Source organism: Argopecten irradians, chromosome 16 (assembly GCF_041381155.1).
Source record: "Argopecten irradians isolate NY chromosome 16, Ai_NY, whole genome shotgun sequence".
Taxonomy (NCBI): Eukaryota; Metazoa; Mollusca; class Bivalvia; order Pectinida; family Pectinidae; genus Argopecten; species Argopecten irradians.
Window position 1 is genome coordinate 23,061,116 of NC_091149.1, and position 25,658 is coordinate 23,086,773.

Sequence of the window (25,658 nt, forward strand, 5' to 3'; positions counted from 1 at the left end):
TGTAGAGGTCACACAGACCCACTAGTAGTCGTAGAGGCCACACAGACCTTCTGGTAAATGTGGAGGTCACACAGACCTGCCAGTAATCGTAGAGGCCACACAGACCTTCTGGTAAATGTGGAGGTCACATTGGCTAGCGACGATATGGCTCAATGGCATATGTATCCATCAGTTTCTGGATAGTTCTCCATGGGTGGAAAGCTATAATATACGTATGGTATGATATAACACCAATAAACAATTTATATGTTTGCTCTATACAAATCTGTGTTATTTATCTACATCCTCTGTGTCACTGAGTAGATCACCATCAGTCTCGGTGTCCTTGACGTGACCTGGGACATCCTCTGTGTCACTGTGTAGATCAACATCGGTCTCGGTGTCCTTGACGTGACCTGGGACATCCTCTGTGTCACTGTGTAGATCAACATCGGTCTCGGTGTCCTTGACGTGACCTGGGACATCCTCTGTGTCACTGTGTAGATCACCATCAGTCTCAGTGTCCTTGACGTGACCTGGAACATCATCTGTGTCACTGTGTAGATCAACATCGGTCTCGGTGTCCTTGAAAAGATCTGGGACATCCTCAGAGTCACTGTGTAGATCAATATCAGTCTCGGTGTCCTTGACAAGATCTGGGACATCCTCTGTGTCACTGTGTAGACCAACGTCGGTATCTGTGTCACTGTAGATCAATATCAGTCTCGGTGTACTTGACGTGACCTGGGACATCCTCTGTGTCACTGTGTAGATCAACATCGGTCTCGGTGTCCTTGACAAGATCCGGGACATCCTCTGTGTCACTGTGTAGATCAACATCGGTCTCGATGTCCTTGACGTGACCTGGGACATCCTCTGTGTCACTGTGTAGATCAAAATCGGTCTGGGTGTCCTTGACAAGATCTGGGACATCCTCTATGTCACTGTGTAGGTCAACGTAGGCCTCGGTGGTCCTTGACAAGATCTGGGAATTCCTCTTTCGTCACTGTGTAGATCAACGTTGGCCTCAGTGTCCTTGACAAGATCTGGACCATCCTCTGTGTCACTGTGTAGATCAAAATCGGTCTCGGTGTCCTTGACAAGATCTGGGACATCCTCTGTGTCACTGTGTAGATCAACGTCGGCCTCGGTGTCCTTGACGTGATCTGGGACATCCTCTGTGTCACTGTGTAGATCAAAATCGGTTCGGTGTCCTTGACAAGATCTGGGCCATCCTCTGTATCACTGTGTAGATCAACTTCGGCCTCGGTGTCCTTGACAAGACCTGGGAATTCCTCTTTCGTCACTGTGTAGATCAACGTCGGCCTCAGTGACCTTGACAAGATCTGGACCATCCTCTGTGTCACTGTGTAGATCAAAATCGGTCTCGGTGTCCTTGACGTGACCTGGGACATCCTCTGTGTCACTGTGTAGATCAACGTCGGCCTCGGTGTCCTTGACGTAATCTGGGACATCCTCTGTGTCACTGTGTAGATCAACATCGGTCTCGGTGTCCTTGACGTGATCTGGGACATCCTCTGTGACACTGTGTAGATCAACATCGGTCACGGTGTCCTTGACGTGACCTGGGACATCCTCTGTGTCACTGTGTAGATCAATGTTGGCGTCAGTGTCCTTGACAAGACCTGGGACATCCTCTGTGTCATTGTGTAGTTAAACGTTAGCCTCGGTGTCCTTGACAAGATCTGGATTGGATGCAATTGCTGAAATGTAATAAATTTACATTTTAAATCTATGAAAACCTTTCTTAATCACGGTCAATTTTAACTTTCAATCTCAAAATAATATTTTTTTTCAAAGATGACAAAATCCGGTAACAAATATGTACCAATAACTTTCATCTTGATTAAAATCTTAAAATTTACCTGCTTCAGCCCATTCCAGATCTTACTTCCAAAGTTTTCGGTCGTTTTTTCAGAGCTCCTGAAGTTGCAATTAGAGCTGTTATAACATATCTGCATCAAAGTTTAAACCATGTTATAGAAAACTAACAATCAATATCTCTGTTGGCCAAAAATGATATACTTGATATATATTAAAAAGGAAACTAGACATAGTGACAACCTAGCTAGTTAAACCTTGTTAAACAACAGTTGAATTTTACCATAATGATTTGATGTCACACAGTCATTATATGAAATGTTTATTCTGACTGATTGATTAATCCTTCATTGGTATAAAAATTGAGAGTTAAGAGAAAAAATTTCCATTTTTATTTCACTTCATGAAATGAAATAGTATCATGAAGATATTGTCACAGCTTTCGACAATATTGCGATATAGATTTTCATGTAATAACAGCTTTCTAGGTTTTAATGTTTCTCTTCCTGATAGACCAAGAAAAAATACTATTTATAAGGCAAGTGGTCGATATACACAGGTCAAATTGTGTTGAAATTGACCATTTGGAACAAAGAATTACCTCCAAATTTCATATTAAAACATATTACATTCAATGACAAACTGAATCAGCATTGGCTAATATTTTGAGAATAGAAGTTGGTATCACCATGCAGCTCAGTGACTAGTAACATAGATCTGTCCAGGGTTTTTGCCTGCTATTTCGGGAAAAAGAACGCTAAGCAAAAATTGGAAAAATATGAAAAGTATAACTTTGGTGAATTTTTTCCCGATTTTGAAAAGTTCTGGATGAATTATACAATCTTTGAGAAATGCCTTCATCTTTTACAAAATATTAATACTATTTTGGGAAAAAACAATTGGTAATGGGTCCTTCCACCAGACCCTACAAAGGCCTGACAAAAACCCTGATGTCTCAACTCTAAACAAAAATCAACATTAAGGCATAACTTTAAACAATTACTGGATTTGATGGGGCATAAAGAGACGCTAATTTTTTGGTGGTGTATTGACTATTCTGAACAATAAATTATATAGCGGTAAGCAAAATATATGGCAGAGCAGGCCTAGGATGGTTTATATAGAAATCAACAGAACTATACATTATTACAACAAATAAACACACAGAAAGGGAGTGTCCCCTCAAAGAGCAGTAATTTGCTATTTCTAATTGCAACTTCTAACAAAGAGAAAAATGCATTAAGGTCACTCAAGTGTATGTAGTCCATTTGCTTTTAATCTGAAGAACAATGTGTCTTTCAATATTTTTTTATGAAACATGTTGCATTCATAATGACCACTATTCCTTGATTAACTGCATCACAAATCATTTTGTATTAACTACTGAAGTGACCTTAATAACACAGCTTGAACTGCTGCCTTTTATTACCTAGGGCCAAAATAAATCATTTCATTTTTTTCCCCAAATGATCATATTTTCCTACCAACTACAAAAGATTTTAATGCCTCCAAAGTTATTGCTGTCACTTTCTGTACCATTCTCGGAGTTCACGTCAGCAGTTGGCAATGTCACATTTTGCGGTAAAATTATTTCATTGGCGATAAAATTATGACTTTATTCAAAAATTCTTAAAATTAAGCCATATGTTCAGTCATAATATCATTAATTGTACAGGTAGAAATTGGTCTCATCCAGGTAAATCACAGCTCTAGTTGTTTATTAATAAGTGTCATGCCTTTGTCGGTTAGCTTGTAAGCTGTCAATTACCAGAGGCAGTGACCCATGTCCGGGTGTTTACATCACTGTTACTCTACCGTTGATCGTCAAGTCATTTACCCGGAAGGTTGTTACCCCTTCATAAGCCCAGTTGACAATAACATCATCAGAAAGAACAAGCAAAGATGTGAAAAATAATTGTTACATCTGTCAATAAAAACCATTTTACTTACTGTGCAGTTGCATGCAAATCAGACAAGACTGACTGAGCACATGGCTTTAATCGCAATGAGTTATTTGTTATTTATATGACATTATACATATGGTCTGAACAGCCTGGGAAATGATTGAATAATGTAAAAGCCGATCCAGTTTTTTTTTCTACTTTTGTATTGTGAACACACAAAAAATGTAAATATTTGCAAGTTATCTAACTTACACCAATACAATTTATCAATTTTAGGAGAGTAAACAAGTAAACAGGTTTCCCAAATACGAATACAAAACAACAACATAACTTTCATAGGTTAAGGATGACATCAGAAGTCAAAAAAAACATTTGGCTTTGACAACCTATGTTAGAACAACTTCTTTAAATTTCCTCAACATTCTTTTAAAATTACGTTGTGCCTTTCTTTTCCATATTTCAAGGTTTTCAAATGGGTACACTTTGCTACTGGATAGTCTGGAAAGCAAGGAAGCAAAAATAAATGCACGATCCGATACGTATCACGATACCTCACCTACGATCCGATACGTATCACGATACTTTATTTATGGTATTGTCAAAGCAATAAACCAGTGAAAACCACTTCTGGAATAATTTTTTATTGAATTTTTTAACACCAACTATTTTGAACAGAAAGAGTTCTTTATTCTAAAGATTCTTCTTCAGGAAAATCAGTCTATCCACCGTTTCGGGACAAAGAGCACTTCTAGTAGCAGTTACTATGTCACCGGCAGTGCTAAATACACGCTCACTAGAAGTAGAAGTAGCTGGAATGCCAAGCATATGTTTAGCTACTTTAGCAAGTAGAGGGAAGTTAAAACAATGTTCTTTCCACCAGGAGAGAGGGCATTCTGACAACTGAGGAGAATTTTCCTTTTTGTACATTTCAATTTCCTGTTTTATACGTTCTTCCAATGATTTTCCAGGAGTTGATGAAACCACATAGACATCTCCAAGTAACTCTTCTAAAGCTGATTTCTTCAACATCTTTGGTTGACTTGGTAAATCCTCATCTTCTTCTGGAAGAAATATGTCAAATTTTGAATAAATAGGCCTAACACATCATATTGGTTTGGTTTTGTTTAAATATTTAAAGTTAAAATTGACAATTTGAAATTACAGAATATTGACAATGTTTCACAAAAATCTGAATAAGGAAAGATTATCTAGCAATAACATACCATTGTCTTCAATTTTATCAGGGACAGATAGCTGTGGTAAGTTTGGCTGCTCTATATCTGGTTCAGTCTTTATCTGTAAAATATAAATATACCATATGCTGATCAATTGAATTTATTTCAATCTTTTAGGAAATGACATCTGCAAGATATGATTATGTTTACTATCATAAAATACAAATATAAGATGTTCAATTTATGTTCATCTTTAATCTTTTTACAGACCAAATTATATTTACACTTCTGATAAAAACATGAAATTAGATTATCAATATTGAATGTTTTTATAAATATGTAAAGTACCTGCACTGTGTCCAGGTCAGTCGAGATGACTTTTAACTCCAGATTGTAATATACAGCCTCTCGTTCTTCTGTGTTTAGGCGAGGGAGGGATTTAAACCGTGGATCTATTGCTGCAGCAATCAACAAGAATTCCTTCATTTCATCACTGCTATATCTCTTCTTCAAATCATCCCCTATGGCTGACTTCACTTCCTTGATAAGACCAGAGTCCTGAGCATTTTCATTCATGCTGTCTAGAAGAATAGCTCTCATAGGATAGATCAAAGACACTGTTACTGTAGGGGCTTTCTCTGAGCACATGACAGTAGTCACCATTTCCAGAGGCTCAAGCACTTTCATGACATTTTCTGCTTGTGTAATGTCCTCATTTGATAGAGTAACAACATCCTTCACATTTTTTCTAATTTCAGGAGCGGTCAGTGTTGCCATGATGGGGGCTTGTTGCTCAATAAATCTCTCAATCATTTCAAAGCTGTTGTTCCACCTAGTCTGTACATCCTGGATCAGTTTGTGCTCTGATATAGCTAGAAGTTTTTGATTTCTTTTTAAGGCAGCTGTGGCAGTAGTAGATCTGTGGAAAAAGCTTACTATTTTTCTAATCCTACCCATCAGTCTACTCATTGAATTTACTTTCAAACCTCGCTGACAAGCTAAATTTATCGTGTGGGCGAAACATTCAATGTGAGGTGACAGGTCAGCAGTGTGGGCTGCTATATCCATGTTGGAGGCATTATCAGTGGTTAAAGAAATTTTCCTGGTGTTATGCCTGTCTAATCCCCATTCACTGACAGCTTCTTTAAAAACTTCTCCAATGTTTACACCGGTATGCGATACATCCAGTAACCTGGTTTGAAGAACGAAATTTTTAATTTCCCAGTTATCTGTGACAAAGTGTGCTGTTATGGTAACATAACTCTGACATGCTCTAGACGTCCAAGAATCTGTTGTCAATGCAACAGATATTGACTGTTTCATCTCTTTTAACACATTATCTTTAGCTTATAAATAAAGTTCAGGTATTACTTTTTCTGAGAAATGTTTTCTTGACGGTAATTCGTACCTACTATCGCATTCTTGGAGCATTTCTCCGAAAAACTTATTGTCAACAATGGACAGGGGCCTTAAATCTTTGGCTAAAAATAACCCAACTTTCCTTGTAACTGCCTTGGCTCTTGGTGAATTAAATGCATATTTTGCTTTATTTACGTCGGTAAGCTTAAGCTGCCCACAACCTGACATACCTGGCTCCGTTTTTATACTCGTAGTGGTAGTACTTTTATTTGACGGCGTATTTGACAACGTATTTGACAGCAAGTTCGGATGATGCCTCGCAATATGTTTTGACATATTGGTTGTGTTTCCAGTGTACTTAAGAACTGCTTTACATGCTTTACATACTGTCTTTGTTTTATCGATCTTTTTAACGCCATTATTTTTATAAACTGGCTGTCCAAATGTTTTCCAAACAGATGATTTGGTGCCTTGCGGCGAAATCACATCGTCCCATTCCTGTGTGTCGGCCATGCTTTTAAACACTTTCGCTCTGATTATGTAATCTTATATTTGATTGGCTTACATTCATCACGAAACGACCAATCAAACGCTATCTAACACAGTGCATGTATTCCCGGAAACGAGACTCACAACTACTTTCACTTTCAGAATTTCGATCTTTTGGTGTTTGTTTTCAGTCATTTTATTCTAAAAAAATTTGTTTAATGGAATTTGAAGTTACAATATAGGATTGCTCTTTGTTTTTCACAACAATATAGCGGATCGATACCGTATCGTAATTTGCATCTGTGGACCGATACTTGTATCGTTTTGAAGTGTACCGCATTTCACCGATGCATCGGTGTATCGTCCCGGCCCTACCGATGCCAGTGGTGATAGTCTGGAAAGCAAGGAAGCAAAAATAAATGACATTGAAATCGGAGCACTAGAATAATCTAAAAAAATGCAACATGTTTGCAGCTGTAACTCTCATTCACAATAATACAGATCATACAGCAAAAGCAGTTAAATTAGTATGTTTGTTTGTTTGATTAATTAACGTCCTATTAACAGCTATGGTCATGTAAGGACGGCCTCCCGTGTATGTGGTGTGTCGCGTGTATGTTGTGCGAGATGCGTGTTTTAGGTATATTCATGTTGTGCCTTCTTGTATAGTGGAACTGTTGCCCTTTTTTCAATGGTGGTAATAGTGTTAAGTAAAAAATACCATTTGTTAACAATGGAGCATCTTTAAACAAAGTAAAACATAGAACAACACAGGAGACTCTTTGTATGGCAGTGCCATCCATTTGTAAGAATTAACAAGGGGTACCCCAGTAAGTATGATTCAACTAAGTACATCATAAAAATTTGAGAAATCTCTGCATTTAAAATTTTAAACCCATAATTTGGTAAAGTTAATAGTTTTTGTGCATATATAGATGTTTGATTTCCATGGTAGATATATTTTACCTAATAAAATATGCCATTTATTTAAGTTTTTAAATTTTTATTGAAATGCATTAATATATCAGAACCATGTTTGTAAAGGTAAGAAAATTTATTCCCAACAAGACGTTTATTTAGTGGTCTAAATAGTAACATGCATATATATACTTACAAAATTGTGAAATGGTATCCCTTCATATTCTAACATGAGATTAGCCAACAATAAGTCGGACAAAGTTGAGAAAACCACAAGAAAACCATCTCTGCAACATAATCTAAAACAACAGAATGAAAAACCAACATGGTAAAATACCACCAGCTGTGAAACTGAAAGGCATCTTTTATCTGTAAATTATTTCGGCCCTGCAGGTAGGGCGTAAGAATTGTACCTGCTGCCCCTATTGCATGATCGTAAAAGGCGACTAAATTTAGGATCTTATCTATTCTTTCTCCCTAAATTACTTTGTTCTTCCTAGAGTTTCACTTGACACCACCTCACTTTTGGCCTATGGTTGAGCGCTCGCCCCTGTGAGGAAGGCTCTGGGTTCTGTCCCCTGGCCCAGACACACCAAAAGTCTATAAAAGTGGTAGTTTCTGCTCCTGCTTAGCGCTCAGCATAACGGGAGTGGGACGACTGGTTCGCCCGTTGTCAGTATAATGTGACCGGTTGGGGTGTGTTGCTTGGTGTCTTCGGCGGCATGCTTCAGTGATATAGCACTATAAAAAGGGCAACAGTTCCACTATACAAGAAGACACGACATGGATATACCGCAGTCTCCCAAAAACACACACCCCACACAACATACATGCAACACACCGCATACATGGGATGCCGTCTTTACATGACTAACACGACCTGAATAACCGCAGTCTCCCAAAACACACACCCCACACAACATACATGCAACACACCGCATACATGGGAGGCCGTCCTTACATGACCAAAGCTGTTAATAGGACGTTAATTAATCAAACAAACAAATGTCCAGTCCCAAACAATACACCGTGAACTAAGTGAACTAAGATGTTAGAAACACATTCAATTGTCTTGCGACAGGATAACAAAGTGAACTTGACATGGTCATCTAGGTCAACCATACCCATATTTAAAATTAATCCTCAACCACCAACTACAAAGGGCAAACAAAAGAGATCAAATTACACATGATCACTTTCACAATGTGTCTGCAATCAAGCAATTTTGTATCAGAGAGAGAATGCTTTTTTATCCATCCACATGAACTAAAGTTATTGCATACAAACCTATATGCAAATGACACAGGCAATACTGGCATCATATCTTTTTTGTGGTCAATTTTCTACCAGCATAACCAAATGAAACACTATTTAGATATGTACTTCTTTTTGACAGGAATATGGCATACTTTTGCATTATTACACTCTTGAATGATCTGGTCTTTTTTCATTAATATTCAAATTATTTGTACAGACCTCGGCATTCAAATGAATAAGCAATCCTTGAAAATATTCTTAATGTCCTTTGGGAGTTCCACATCATAAATGATTAATATGTGAATACAAAGAAAAACTATAAAGTGATATGTGCCTTAACTTTTGGTATATTTATTCACCACCAGAAGTAACCAACATTTTGAAAAATAAAAGGTCTAATATGCTTAGGTTTTAATTTTACAAAATTAGTTTTGTCAGTATTGCCAAAAATAAAGATATTCACGTCAACTCTGCAGTAAAATGAATATACAGTTAGACTAAGAAGTCAAGCAGTGATCTACAATCTTATTTCTCATTTTTATATATTATATCAAATTGTAATAAAATGATGTCTTAGAAGTATTTTCATCTAAACATACATATAACTTCAAAAACAAGTTTTTTTTTTACATCATATATGGTTTTCTATGCCTTTGAATGATTTTTACCAATTCATCAAAACTGGTGGGTTTCAACTGAATCCTATTTAAATGATAGGCTTAAACCGCAAGAAAAAATGTCAAAATTTCAACTGCAACATGGAACATATAACTTTAAAGTTAAATTTTCCCACTTGTGGATACCACTGTTTCATTTTCTACTTGGTATGGTTGATATTCGAGATTTTTTTGATAAAAGGGTGATTATGTCCGACTGTAATTTTGGTTTATAAAGCATTGCATAATACGACACCTGATGATATATGTACTTAACTGAAACTTGTCAAAATTCTTGCTTGTACCAACTGAGATCAGCTACAGACAATTTACTCCTTTTACCTAACTTACAATCAGAGAACTGAGATAGGACTGAGAACAAAATAAATGCTCGTGCACTGGTAAGTATAGTTTTGTTTCCTATAAACAGTGAAACATCATTGTTAATTACTCACAAACCTTTCAGTTCGTCCTCAGTTTTCTCCTGGTCAGGGAATACAATGTCTGAAATGATTAACAAATGGAAATCAATATTCAGCCTAGTAGATAGTAAACAAATGAAAAAGGATTATTGTTGATTAATGCAACAAGTACCATAATGGGAACCTTAACAGATGTCCCCTAAACAACATCACAGTCGATCACGGTGTTCAGTATACCTCATAACCCCTATGTACCAATTTTCATCTTTTTATAGGAACGTATATTTTTTAATTTTATCAATCAGAGGCCTCCATTTTGTTACCATGCAAATGACAACCAATCTTTTTACAATCATTAACTTATTATTCAGCATCCCTTTAAACCCTAATGTACCAATTTTCTCCAAAATAGGAAACAAAAATCTGAAAACAGGAAGTAGGCTTTTGCGGCCATCTTGGAATTCCGGTCCCACAAAAAACATAAACAAAACTTTCAACTCCCCAATGAAAATGCTATAATAATATATTTTTATTACCAAAACACATTTCAAATTACTTGTGGAATAAATATTTGAATACAATTCTGAAAATACCTCTGATGTCTACCTCCTCCAAGCGCTTGCCTTTGAATTTTGATATCAAATTCATATCTTGCACAAGAAGCATCTTTGAAACTTTGGTCCTCTCCAATAGTCCAGACATTTGCCTGTAGTGCTCTTTATGCAAAACTCTGGTATGTCCAAGATGATTCAAGATCCATTCCTTTTGATATTTATCAAGGTTCAACATCTGTTTCAAACACGACAAAACATCAGCAAGCTGCATAGTCACAAATGCTGAATAAATTATTAGGGATTGTTTAATGATAAATATTGGTTTGTTTGTTTGAGTTTTACGGCCCATCGACAACCAAGGTCATTTAGGGCCAAACTACAGGTCATGCATTAATATCAGGATAAAAGTTCAGGGTAAGAAAAAACAAGTAAGGACTAAAACACAGATTGTAAACGTTTATTTGATAAAAAAAAGTTTTGCATCACAGATTGTAAACGTTTATTTGATAAAAAAAAGTTTTGCATGGGATAAAATAAATTTGGCTAAAACACATGAGAAAACTCATGCACAATGTTGATGAAACGATGAAATGTTGATACGATGTATGATGAGAAAACGTTCATATTTTGCTTAAAATACCGATCTCTTTGAGATAATTAAAAATACGATTATGTCTCACGGCATGAAACAAAGTGTACATGTCGGAGACATCGTAGTATTAATCTCGTATGTGTTTAAAATCAATACAATGCAATAAAATATGCTCCACTGTGAGAGGAGAATCACATGCATGGCATGTAGGAGGATCCTCCCCTCTCAATAGATAGGAATGTGAAAAATATGTGTGTCCAGTTCGGAGCCGAGAGAGTACAACTTCCTCTCTGCGGTCTCTCCGACTGGACAGTTTAGGATTAAGTAAAGGAGAATGTCCGAAAGCTGTCTATTCTTTGAAATAATGGATTGGACGAGGCCGTAGGCCGAGTCTAATCCATTATTTCAAAGAATAGACAGCTTGAGGACATTTTTCTACTTAAAACATAACCCGCTCTTGCATAAACACATAGCATACTCTCGATAGATTTTGAAAGCTAACAATGCATGAGCAACAAGTCTGGAATGATATTGGACTGGTATAGGTAAAACTAGGATCAAAGTGTGTTCAATCAACCATGACAATTTTTGGACAGGTAAAGGTAACAAATGTTATATATAGTATTTGCACGAGTATTTCATGCAATGTCGCTCTGTGACTTGCAACTGAGAGTTTTCAATTGCCCATTTCTGAGGTGAAGTTTGAAGGAACAGCATGTCTGATTCCGATTCTAATGCGATTTTCATAACCCAGTCAACATTTGTGGAGAAATTATCTACAGATCCCGATACCGATGCTGTTCTAAGTGATATATTAGACATGCAGGAAAATACGCAATCAAATTTTAATTTAAGAAACAGCATTTTTTCCGATATTTCTTCAGCCGACGATGAAAGTATTGTTCAATGCTCAATGAAAATGGAGAAAATGGACAGTCGTTTTAGAATTCCCTTAAACACTGTGGATCTACAGAATATGGTTGATAGTGGCAAGTCAGCAAAAACTGAGAACAAGACTCGCTGGGCCATTAAGCTGTTTTGCAAATTGGCAGGAGCGCGAATGTGTAACGAAGAGCAAACAGTACTTGAGTCCAATTCTGGAAATGAAAGATTCCCTCCTGAATGAAGCCCTTAGTTTCTTTATTGGTGAAGTAAGAAATGAAGCCGGCTCAGATTATAGACCAAACACCATGTATGAACTGTTAATATCGATTCAACACCATTTCCGCACCAATGGGAGATTCGTAAGCTTTTTAGACGACAAAACATTCTCCGGACTGAAAGCTGTTTTAGATTCTAAAATGAAGGAATTATCAAAAAAAGAAATCGGTCTCCAGCGACGTCAAGCAGATATAATCACCCAAGAACAGGAGGAAAAACTGTGGACACAAAAATATTTTGGGTTCAGATAGTCCTCAACAACTACTAGATACAATGATTTTTATGATAGGCTTGAATTTTGCTCTGCGAGCAGGTCAAGAACACAGGAACTTGAGATATGGAGAACATTCTCAAATCTGTGTGAAAACAGATACTGAAAACCGTACATACTTAGGAGTATACTGAAGATGTATCCAAAACAAACCGTGGCGGTATCATGCATAGAAAACTGGATCCAAAAGTTACACGGGCATATGAAAATCAAAAGCAACCAGAGAAGTGCATCGTGAAACTGTACACAAAATTTATTGCCGCCAGGTAAGTTATAAACCATTCCCATCTCTCACTTGAAACCTGCAGTTTATTTCGTTTTTCAGTTTAATTCTAAAACGATTTAAAGTATATCATAATTATACAGCTGTAAATATTTGTTAAAGTGGTATGTTAACTCCTCCATCCTTATCACATACATATGTCACTATCCTAGATAAGTAATTATTAACTATTCTGAAAATTTGTAGTCAAATACATGATTGAAATACATCTGTCTTTTGTTTTCAGACCTGACAACTGTAACAATGATGCCTTTAACCTCAGACCTAGGAAATACACTCAAGGAAATGTATGGTATCAGGATGCGCCAGTTGGGGTTCACATCCTTCAGCAAACCGTAAAACGTCTTTGTGAACAAGCTGGGTTTCAAGGATTTTATACAAACCATTCTCTCCGCGCTACGGCTGCAACACGACTATATGGTGCCGGAATGGATGAACAATTGATTTCGGAAAAAAACTGGCCACCGATCAAATGCAGTTCGTGCATACAAGCGCACTAGTGACCAGCAGCAGTGTGAGCAATATTCTTAGTGGAAATTCTAACAGTGTCAAAGTTCCCAGATTGGAAAGTGCAAATGGAGGGAACACTGAAATAAATATCGAGACCGGTGCTGTCAAGATACATGTTAAATACTGAGAAGTGTTTGCTCAATATAAAAGCAAAATTGTCGGATTTAACTACATATGTGTTACTGTTACAAATGCCATTGGATTTTTAAAATATGGGTGTCCAGATTTTTGGTTTGGAATATTTTTTCAGTTATACAAAAACTGTCCAAAAATCTAAAAATAATGGACAGTTCGTATTAATAATGGACTGCTAACCATAATAATATACAGTCAGCAGTCCATTATTACAGATAATGGACTGTAACAACAATGGATGATATAATAGTTATGTTTTAAGTGTAGGTTGAATTTTAAACAGTTTATTGTTTGTTTCGGTAGACCAACTTTGTTGCCAATGGTGTTTGATGGTTGACTGAATTGAAGGTTTGATGTCGGTGTATGGTAGTTTCAAATATGTTTGTGCTAGGCGAAGAGCAGTCTTAGCTGCTTTATCAGCCTGTTCATTCCCCTTTATACCCACATGACTGGGAATCCAGAGATAAGTAATTTGAGTTTTAGAAGATAATCGAAAGGTTCGGATTAAAAGAATTTGGATTAGAGTATTTCTAGGGTTTCTTGATTTCAAAGCCTGAAGAACCGAAAGAGAGTCTGAACAGATGATTGCCTTTGGAAGAGGAAGTATAAAATTTATACCTGGATTCTGAGTTGCACAAATATTTGAATAGTAAAATACAGTGGAACTCGATTAGCTCAAACTTGAAGGGACTTTGAGAACATGTCTAAAATGATGTAAACAATGTCAAAATTGTTCATGTCATTTGTAAAAACATATCAATAAAACGAATTTTATCTAAAATATAAGACTACATCACAAAACTCATAGGATGTAACAGAATCCTATGTCATAAATAACTGACAATCATTACAATTTGCATTTATGTCAACTGAGATCAGTAAACAAACGAGTACTGAACATTATCACAGTATGTTATTCTGCGCAGATACTTAAAAGTTAAGATGATTGGTACCTTACCGCAGAAAGTCTTTATTTCAGAGAGTACGATTAGTCTGAAGTATTAGTCAGATCGTAATGTTCACGCAAAGACGACTGTCACAATTTGATAGACTGTATCTACTAACGAATAATTTGGTCATTTTCTGTCATTCAGCCCAAAATTATACTGTACATTACACTGTATACTTTCCGAGTTTTCTTAATTCCAAGTTTTTGAGTCTGTTCAACAATGATTAAGAGGTATTTAAGAGGACCGGAAGTATGTATTAAGCCAAATTGTCGGGTTTTCTGAATTCATATTAACCAAGTTCCACTGTATTTACAAAATGACATTCATAATTCATATGGTTATTACCTGTGTGAGTGTGGCTGTATACTTCCTCATTGACACAGACGTAATTTTGCGGGGTGCTGCCAGGTTCAGTTCACTAAAAATCTTCTTCAATGACTCATAGGCCCGTGCATGATTGTTGGCTGAAATCAAGAAAGTCAATAGTCATTCCTTGATACACTATTAACAAACAAAAATACTTGAAAAGGGTTTTTGACTGTCATCATTAATTGATTCCAGCTGGTTCTTTTGATATATGACAGGGTGTTAATTTTTGTTTGTCCTTTATATTCTAACGAAGGGATCTTGATTCCATCACCAATTGATTCAATAATTGGTTCTTTCAAAGCAGGATATTTTCTGTTCTTTCCTCTTTTGTTTATGTTAATTTGTCGATAAATGCCAGGGTATGGGGCATAAGCTAACCTTGGTCCAAAGGACTTCGGACCAAATGAGCTAATAGCATACCCAGTACTATTAATGTCAGAACCAAAGATTGCTGCCTGTTGACAGGTTGTTTTTTCTTAATTGCTACGAATGACGCAAGAAAATCGGGAGGAAGAGGGAATCTATATATGAAATTTGTGAAAGAGCAATCCAATTCTTGTTACAGATATAAAGATAACATGAAATGTTTAAAGACTGACAAATGCCTCGTTTCCGACAAAGGAAGGTTCGATTATTTGATGGCGACCTTAAATACTAAAAATATTGGGGAATAGGTAAGGATTGCCTGGTGTGATCCCTGCTTCTTTTCTGTTTTTTTTTCCATCTGCCAAAAAAACTAATGCCTCTTTTGTGTCATCAGGAATCAAAACGGGAACAGGCCTGCCTCTCTGTAAAGTTACAAACATACCAACAAATAATTTTACTTGTAATAGTTATGGGGGGGGGGGGAAATCAATTACAACAATAATCCTTAAGAAGGTTAACTGCTGGGACTAGTACAAATAAAGGAACATATTTTTTAAATGTAGCCTTTTGCAGATGGAATTTTTGTATGCATAACTTAATTTTGAAGATTTTTTTTCCTAAAAAGATACCTTGCTTCTCTGTTTCAGGTTAAATATATTTCTATATAAAATATTTACAAGACAAAATGTTCCAATTTAAAAAACCTTGTTTCCAATTGAACTTTTGATTAATTAAAAAATCAATTAGAAAAGTGATTTCAGTTACAGCAGATAATAAATATGACCTTTACAAATGAGAAAGAAGCTAATGGCTTGAATACTGATCCCTCTTGTTGACCCAGAGAGAGGTATTTTCGGTAGTCTTACTCTGGGAAAACCTTGCCCTTTTTATATAGTGTCAGAAATCACATACTGGACGGTTAGGCAAAAAGTAGTGCATTTATCATTTTTGTCGTTATATTAGACAAGTGAGTTAATCGTTACATTGAAACTTTGTACGTAAATATTTCTTGATTGATCAACATTCATCATAGGTTTTTCAAGGACTGTATCATTATGATTTACCTACCTTCCCTCTAACTTTCATTAGGTCTTGTGTTTCCAAAAGTTTTTTTTCAACTTCTGAAAGATGTTGCCAATGACTCGTCAACTGCATCTAGGCCTTTGCTCCTGGAAGCGTAGCTCTGGAGTCTGAAAAGAAAATTGTCCCTTATTAATATAAAATTCACCTGAAAATCACTTTACATGTGTCTATAAGTTTATATTTAACACTAGTCAGCATATACGTTTTAACACTATCTCAGAATCATCTGATTATACAAAATTTTTCTCCCGTGGTCAAATATTGATTTTTATTATTAGGTCATCTGACCGAAGGTCAGGATGACCTATTGTCGTCGTCCGCCGTGCGCCGTGCGTCGTGCGTAAGACTATTTATACAAAAGCCTACTCCTCCTTCATCCTTTGATGGATTTCATCCATATTTGGTTTGAAGCATCATTAGGGAAGGACAATCATATTTTATATAAATAAGCCTGGTCCGACCCCTAGGGGCTGAGGGGTGGGGCACCAAAAGGGCAAATTTTCTTATTTCAAGCTTTTAAAATCCTACTCCTCCTTCATCCTTGGATGGATTTCATCCATATTTGGTGTGAAACTTCATTGGGGAAGGACAATCATATTTTATATAAATGAGCTTGGTCCAACCCCTAGGGTCAGAGGGGCAGGGCCTCAAAAGGGCAAATTTTCTTAATTTTAGCTTTAAAATCCTACTCCTCCTTCATCATCCTTGGATGGATTTCATCCATATTTGGTGTGAAACATCATTGGGGAAGGACAATCATATTTTATATAAATGAGCCTGGTCCGACCCCTAGGGGCTGAGGGGTGGGGCCCCAAAAGGGTAAATTTTCTTATTTTAGCTTTAAAATCCTACTCCTCCTTCATCCTTGGATGGATTTCATCCATATTTAGTGTGAAACATCATTAGGTAAGGACATTCATATTTTATATATTTGAGATAGGTGTGACCCCTAGGGGCTGAGGGGTGGGGCACCAAAAGGGCAAATTTTATTATTTTAAGCTTTAAAATCCTACTCCTCCTTCATCCTTGGATGGATTTCATCCATATTTGGTGTGAAACATTATTGATGATGGACAATCATATTTTATATAAATGAGCTTGGTCCGACCCCTAGGGGCTGAATGGTGGGGCCTCAAAAGGGCAAATTTTCTTAATTTTAACTTTAAAAACCTACTCCTACTTCATCCTTGGATGGATTTCATCCATATTTGGTGTGAAACATCATTTGGGATGGACAATCATATTTTATATAAATGAGCCTGGTCCGACCCCTAGGGGCTGAGGGGTGGGGCCCCAAAAAGGCAAATTTTCTTAATTTTAGCTTTAAAATCCTACTTCTCCTTCATCCTTGGATGGATTTCATCCATATTTGGTGTGAAACATTATTTGGGACGGACAATCATATTTTATATAAATGAGCGTGGTCCAACCCCTAGGGGCTGAGGGGTGGGGTCCCCAAAGGGCAAATTTTCTTAATTTTAGCTTTAAAATCCTACTCCTCCTTCATCCTTGGATGGATTTCATCTATATTTAGTGTAAAACATTATTGGGGAAGGATAATCATATTTGATGTAAATGAGCGTGGTCCAACCCCTAGGGGCTGAGGGGTGGGGCCCCAAATGGGCAAATTTTCTTAATTTTAGCTTTAAAATCCTACTCCTCCTTCATCCTTGGATGGATTTCATCCATATTTGATGTGAAACATCATTGGGGAAGGACAATCATATTACAAATGGGCCTGGTCCGACCCTAGGGGCTGAGGGGTGGGGCCCCAAATGGGGATTTTGGTATTCCAAGATGGCCGCTGGCCCACTTCCTGTTTTAAGGTTTCAGTCTCCGATCTCAATGAAAATTGGTCTATAGGGGTTTTAATTGATGCCGAACAACATGCAAACATTTTCGTAAAGATTTTGGTATTCCAAGATGGCCGCTGGCCCACTTCCTGTTTTAAGGTTTCAGTCTCCGATCTCAATGAAAATTGGTCTATAGGGGTTTTAATTGATGTTGAACAACATGCAAACATTTTCGTAAAGATTTTGGTATTCCAAGATGGTCGCTGGCCCACTTCCTGTTTTAAGGTTTCAGTCTCCGATCTCAATGAAAATTGGTCTATAGGGGTTTTAATTGATGCCGAACAACATGCAAACATTTTCGTAAAGATTTTGGTATTCCAAGATGGTCGCTGGCCCACTTCCTGTTTTAAGGTTTCAGTCTCCGATCTCAATGAAAATTGGTCTATAGGGGTTTTAATTGATGCCGAACAACATGCAAACATTTTCGTAAAGATTTTGGTATTCCAAGATGGCCTCGACTGCGCCCACTTCCTGTTGTTAAGGTTTCGTCTCCGAATAAATCTCAAGTGAAAATTGGGTCTCATAGTGGTATTTAATTGACTCAGAAGGGGGAAACTCTAGGTAAGGACAATCATATTTTAATAAAGGAACCGAGGTTAAGAACCATATGGGGATAGTATGACCAAGGTCCAAAATGGGAGCTAGTTGCTGAGAATGGCTTTAAAATCATGACTCCCTCCTTGATTATTAATCCTTGAATGGGATTTCGACCATATTTGGATATGAAGGGGCTACACAAGTTTGTTCAACAAATGACATATACCTATTTTCAGAAACCTATAACATACTTCAAATAAGGAGTTCCTTGTATTTGTTTATATAAAATCGTAAACCAATACTTTAATACAGTCGACTTTGTTGCTTTTGTGCCATGAGGTCAGATGACCGTTAAGGCCCATGGGCCTCTTGTTTACAAAGAAATATTTAACCAAGCGTAAATTTTGAAAAAAAAAACAACAAAACAAGAGGCCATGGGCCTTAACAGTCACCTGAGTTCAGATACAGAATGAAACACTATATATTTGCCCATCAGGCCCTTGAAGTCAGTCAGTGATTTTATAAATTTGACTTTTTAATCTATGAAGATTATTTGGTTCCATCAAATCTGTGAATTCAAAAACAAGATTTTTGAAATGTTATCCATTTTGACCCCTTTTGGCCCCACCCCTCTGGCCCCTGGGGGTCGGCCAGGACCAATATGGATATAATGTTAAAATGCTATCTCAGGCTAATAATTCTAACCCAGATTGACTAATTTCCTATGAAAACTAAGCAAATAATGTTCCTAAATGTTTTTTCCTATACAAACTATAGTAAATTTGACCCCCTCCCCAGGGGAAAATCTGAGATCTCAGGACAATGAAATTCACAAATTTTTGTATAGGGCCTTAAGACCTTCCAATCTATCAAGAGTTTCTGGTTCCATCAAATCTATGAATTCAAAAAGAAGATTTTTAGGTCATCTGACCCAAAGGGTCAGGATGACCTATAGTCATCATGCACCGTCCGCCGTGCGCCGTGCGTAAACTTTTCATTCAAACAACTTCTTCTCAATAACCGTAAGGCCCAAAGTACTCATATTTGGCCTGTAGCATACTGGGATGAAGGGCTATCAAAGTTGTGAAAATAAATGACCTTGACCTACTTTCAAGGTCACAGGGGTCAAATAGGCTAAAATCTTTGAACGACTTCTTCTAACTAACCAAAAGGTCCAGGGTACTCATATTTGGCCTGTAGCATGCTGGGATGAAGGGCTACCAAAGTTGTGAAAATAAATTACCTTGATCTACTTTCAAGGTCACAGGGGTCAAATAGGCTAAAATCTTTGAACGACTTCTTCTAACTAACCAAAAGGTCCAGGGTACTCATATTTGGCCTGTAGCATGCTGGGATGAAGGGCTACAAAAGTTGTGAAAATTAATGACCTTGACTTATTGTCAAGGTCACCGGGGGTCAAATAGGCTAAAATCTTTGAACGACTTCTTCTAACTAACTGAAATATCCAGGGTACTCATATTTGGCCTGTAGCATGCTGGGATGAAGGGCTACCAAAGTTGTGAAAATAAATGACCTTGACCTACTTTCAAGGTCACAGGGGTCAAATAGTCTAAAATCTTTGAACGACTTCTAACTAACCAAAAGGTCCAGGGTACTCATATTTGGCCTGTAGCATGCTGGGATGAAGGGCTACAAAAGTTGTGAAAATTAATGACCTTGACGTAGTGTCAAGGTCACCGGAGGTCAAATAGGCTAAAATCTTTGAACGACTTCTTCTAACTAACCGAAAGGTCTAGGGTACTCATATTTGGCCCTTAGCATGCTGGGATGAATGGCTACGATAGTTGTGAAAATGAATGACCTTGGCATACTTTCAAGGTCATAGGAGTCAAATAGACTAAAATCTTTGAATGACTTCTTCTAACTAACTGAAAGGTTCAGGGTACTCATATTTGGCCTGTAGCATGATGGGATGAAGGGCTACCAAAGTTGTGAAAATTAATGACCTTAACGTTCTTTCAAGGTTACAGGGGTCAAATAGGCTAAATTCTTTGAACGATTTTTGTTAACTAACCCAAAATCCAGGGTACTCATATTTTGCTGGTGGCAAGCTGGGATGCAGGGTTACCATAGTTATAAAAATGAATGACTTTGACCTTCTTTCAAGGTCACGGGTCAATTAAGCTAAAATCTTTTAACTACACCTTTTAATTAGCCGAAAGGTCCAGGGTATTCATATTTAGTCAGTAGCATGCTGAGATAAAGGGCTATCAAAGTTGTGGAAATGAATGACCTTGACCTACTTTCAAAGTCACGAGAGTCAAATATTCCAAAATCTTGAATTTTGAACTTCTTCTGAAGTTCTACCAGTGTGATTAAGCTGAAACCTGCATGAAATGATCCTGACATGGTCCCGACCAAGTGTTGTTATATTTTATGTCAATCCAAAATCCAAGATGGCTGCCACAGATGATCCAAGATGGCTGCCACAGATGCCATCTTGAAAACACATTTTGAACTTCTTCTCAAGTTCTACCAGTGCAATTTAACTGAAACTTGAAACATGAAATGCGGCTGATATGATCTTGTCAAAGTGTTGTTATATCTCTGGTTGATCCCAGATTGAAGATGGCTACCATGACACCATATCTAATTATTTTCCTATAAAGCTATTGCCAAGATAGTCAGATGACCGTTAAGGCCCTTGGGCCTCTTGTTTATATTATTTGATATGCCCTTTGACCCCTTTTGGCTCCGCCCCTCTAGCCCCTGTGGGTCGGCCATGACCAATGTGGCTATGATGTTACAATGCTATTTCAGACTAATAATTCTAACCCAGTTTGACTAATTTCCTATGAAATATAGGCAAATAATGTTCATAAATGTGTTTTCACTATATAAACTACAGTAAACTTGACCCCCTCCCCAGGTGGAAACCTGAGACCCAAGGGTCATATAATTCACAATTTTCATAAAACACCTTAAGACCTGTCCATCTCTGAAGAGTATTTGATTCTACCATTTCCAGTATTTAAGAAGAAATTTTTTTAAAGTTTTAGCCTATTTGCACCTTTTGGCCCAGCCCCTCTGCCCCGAGGGGGTTGACCAGGACCAATATAGATATGATATTAAAATGTCATCTCAGGCTAATAATTCTAAACAAGTTTGACTCATTTCCTATGAAAATTGAGCAAAAAATGCTCATAAATGTGTTTTCTCTATATAAACTATAGTAAACTTGACCCCCTCCCCAGGTGGAAAAGCGAGACCCCAGGGTCATATAATTCACAATTTTCATAAAACACATTAAGAACTGTCCATCTATGAAGAGTATTTGATTCTACCATTTCCAGTATTTAAGAAGAAGATTTTTAAAGTTTTAGCCTATTTGCCCCTTTTGACCCCGCCCCTCTGCCCCGAGGGGGTTGACCAGGACCAATATAGATATGATATTAAAATGTTATCTCAGGCTAATAATTCTAAACAAGTTTGACTCATTTCCTATGAAAATTGAGCAAAAAATGCTCATAAATGTGTTTTCTCTATATAAACTATAGTAAACTTGACCCCCTCCCCAGGTGGAAAAGCGAGACCCCAGGGTCATATAATTCACAATTTTCATAAAACACATTAAGAACTGTCCATTTATGAAGAGTATTTGATTCTACCATTTCCAGTATTTAAGAAGAAGATTTTTAAAGTTTTAGCCTATTTGCCCCTTTTGGCCCAGCCCCTCTGCCCCGAGGGGGTTGACCAGGACCAATATAGATATGATATTAAAATGTTATCTCAGGCTAATAATTCTAAACAATTTTGACTCATTTCCTATGAAAATTGAGCAAAAAATGCTCATAAATGTGTTTTCCCTATATAAACTATAGTAAACTTGACCTCCTCCCCCAGGGTCATATAATTCACACTATTTGTAAAGGACCTCAAGACCTTTCCATCTATGAAGAGTAGGTGATTCTACCATTTCCAGAATTTCTGAAGAAGATTTTTGAAGTTATAGCCTATTTGACCCCTTTTGACCCCGCCCCTAAGGCCCCTGGGGGTCAGTCATGGAAAATTGGTTAATATGATTCAATGGCCATCTCATACTGATAATTCTGACAATATTTGACTCATTTCCTATTACAAATGATCAAATAATACTCAAAAATGTGTTTTCCCTATATAAACTATAGTAAACTTAACCCCCTCCCCAGGGGGAAACCTGAGACCCCAGGGTCATATAATTCACAATTTTTGTAAAAGACCTTAGGACCTTTCTATCTATGAAGAGTATTTAATTCCATCACATCTGTGAGTGGAGAAGAAGATTTTTGAAATTTTAGTCAATTTTACCCCTTTTGGCCCCTCCCATAGCTCCCTGGGGGGTGGGGACCATATAATTCACAATTTTGATTGGCCTTATGCCTTAGAAGGTTTGTGCAAAATTTCATTGAAATTGCCTTCAGCAGTTTTGAAGAAGAAGTCGAAAATGTAAATTGTTTTACCGAAATACGACGGACGACCCACGATGAACGACGACGGACAAAAGGCGATTAGAATAGGTCACTTGAGACTTTGGCTCAGGTGACCTAAAAACAAAAAACAAAAAAAAAACACTGGAAGTAATGTTTTACAATTAGGTGTAGATTTGGTCAACAACAACCCCTCCTCCTTTTATCTTTTAAATGCACTTTCTTGATGACCTCTAATTCACCAGAGCGTCTCTTGTTGTACAGTAAAAGCCTTGTCTGAGCAGCAACAATGACTTTCGTGTAGTTCTGTATTCAATGGAACATTCTTCAATGTTTCTACAAGATATTTCGTCATTTTTTCAATGTTCTCTGGAGTTTTTCTTTCCATTCAACTTCCATCAAAGACAAATATGATTTAGACTCCAATGCTTCCTTCGTCTCAAATCCCTCATTCATTACTATATCATACTTGAGTTTGATTGCATTGCTAGGTGCGCCCAAATCTTCCAAGTCATCCGCCACGGGAAAAAAACACTTTAGAGCACCCAGTACAACATCATTGAAACATTGTGGTCGTAGAAAGTCCCACATTTGATGCTGGCATTGGTTGGTTCCAGATGTATCACTTTCTTCGCCATCTTTAGTGTCTTGATTCTCCTCATCCTCATCCCCCCTCTCTGCCCTGCAGGTAGGGCGTTAGAATTGTACCTGCTTCCCCTATTGCATGATCGTAAAAGGCGACTAAATTTAGGATCTTATCTTTTCTCTTCTTCCTAACTGACTTTATCTTTCCTAATGCCTCCCTTGGCACCGCCTCACTTTTGGCCTTGAGTTGAGCGTTCGCCCCTGTGAGGAAGGCTATGGGTTCTGTCCCCTGGCCAAGACACACCAAAGTCTCTAAAAGTGGTAGTTTCTGCTCCTGCTTAGCGTTCAGCATACAGGGAGTGGGACGACTGGTTCGCCCGTTGTCAGTTTAATGTGACCGGGTGGGGTGTGTTGCTTGGTGTCTTCGGCGGCATGCTTCAGTGATATAGCACTATAAAAAGGGCAACAGTTCCACTATACAAGAAGACACAACACAAACATACCGCAGTCTCCCAGTACACTCACCTCGCACAACATACACGCAACACACCGCATACATGGGAGGCCGTCCTTACATGACCATAGCTGTTAATAGGACGTTAATAAATCAAACAAACTCCTCATCCTCTTTCCCGTCTTGTGACTGTAACTTTCGAAGGTGCTGAAGTAACCTACCGCATAATCGCATCCTTGCACTTGCATAAAACTTTATTTTTTCAATATTACCAACATAACGTTTGAACCAACTCTCGCCAAGAGCAACGATCAGGGGATCTGATCTGGCCGTCTTTGAAACATCATCATCAGTCATAATAGGTAATACTTCCTTTTTCACCAGTTCTGATTTGCAGCCAACATGTCCTGCAAGTTTTGTTATTGAACAATTAAATGCCGTTTTTAGCTCGCCTATTCGAAGAATAGGGGGAGCTAATGTTGTCACGTCGGCGTCATCGTTGGCGTCCCATTTCCATGTTAAAGTTTTTGAGCAAGTTTTTATTTTGTCAATTGTTTAAGCATAAGTCATCATAAATGTTCATGATTTTTAGGTCACCTGAGACGAAGTCTCAAGTGACCTATTCTAATCGCCTTTTGTCCGTCGTCGTGCGTCGTATGTCCGTAAACAATTTACATTTTCGACTTCTTCTCCAAAACTGCTGAAGCAATTTCAATGAAATTTTGCACAAACCTTCTAAGGCATAAGGCCAATCAAAATTGTGAATTATATGGTCCCCACCCCCCAGGGGGCTGTGGGAGGGGCCAAAAGGGGTAAAATTGAGTAAAATTTCAAAAATCTTCTTCTCTACTCACAGATGTGGTAGAATCAAATACTCTTCATAGATAGAAAGGTCTTAAGGTCCTTTACAAAAATTGTGAATTATATGACCCTGGGGTCTCTAGTTTCCCCCTGGGGAGGGGGTTAATTTTACTGTAGTTTATATTGGGAAAACACATTTTTGCGCATTATTTGGTCATTTGTAATAGGAAATGAGTCAAATGTTGTCAGAATTATCAGTATGAGAAGGCCATTTAATCCTATTAACAAATTTTCAATGACTGACCCCCAGGGGCCTTAGGGGCGGGGTCAAAATGGGTCAAATAGGCTAAAACTTCAAAAATCTTCTTCTGAAATTCTGGAAATGGTAGAATCAAATACTTTTCATAAATAGAAAGGTCTTAAGGTCCTTTACAAAAATTGTGAATTATATGACCCTGGGGTCTCACGTTTCCTCCCTGGGGAGGGGGTCAAGTTTACTATAGTTTATATAGGGAAAACACATTTATGAGCATGTTTTGCTCAATTTTCATTGGAAACGAGTCAAACTTGGTTAGAATTATTAGCCTGAGATAGCATTTTAATATCATATCCATATTGGTCCAGGCCGACCCCCTGGGGGCAGAGGGGCGGGGCCAAAAAAGGTCAAATAGGCTAAAACTTCAAAAATATTCTTTTAAAATTCTGGAAATGGTATAATCAAATACA

At 37.5% G+C, this 25,658-nt stretch overlaps 2 protein-coding genes and 1 pseudogene across 2 annotated transcripts; 1 reads left to right on the top strand and 2 right to left on the bottom strand.

Moving 5' to 3' along the window:
- Window positions 1-270: 270 nt before the first annotated feature.
- LOC138310107 (clumping factor A-like) lies at window positions 271-912 on the bottom strand. The gene has a single exon (XM_069251240.1). The coding sequence runs from the start codon at window positions 910-912 to the stop codon at window positions 271-273; it is 642 nt and encodes a 213-aa protein (XP_069107341.1).
- Window positions 913-915: 3 nt separating this feature from the next.
- Window positions 916-6,250, bottom strand: LOC138310109 (E3 SUMO-protein ligase ZBED1-like). Its single transcript, XM_069251242.1, has 6 exons — window positions 5,249-6,250; window positions 4,949-5,021; window positions 4,488-4,786; window positions 1,892-1,955; window positions 1,265-1,637; window positions 916-1,165 (listed from the first exon to the last, which is right to left on the bottom strand). Exons 1-6 carry the CDS (start codon window positions 6,221-6,223, stop codon window positions 916-918), a joined length of 2,034 nt encoding a protein of 677 aa, XP_069107343.1. The 5' UTR covers window positions 6,224-6,250.
- Window positions 6,251-12,305: 6,055 nt separating this feature from the next.
- LOC138310470 (uncharacterized protein KIAA1958-like) lies at window positions 12,306-13,499 on the top strand (annotated as a pseudogene).
- Window positions 13,500-25,658: the final 12,159 nt, after the last annotated feature.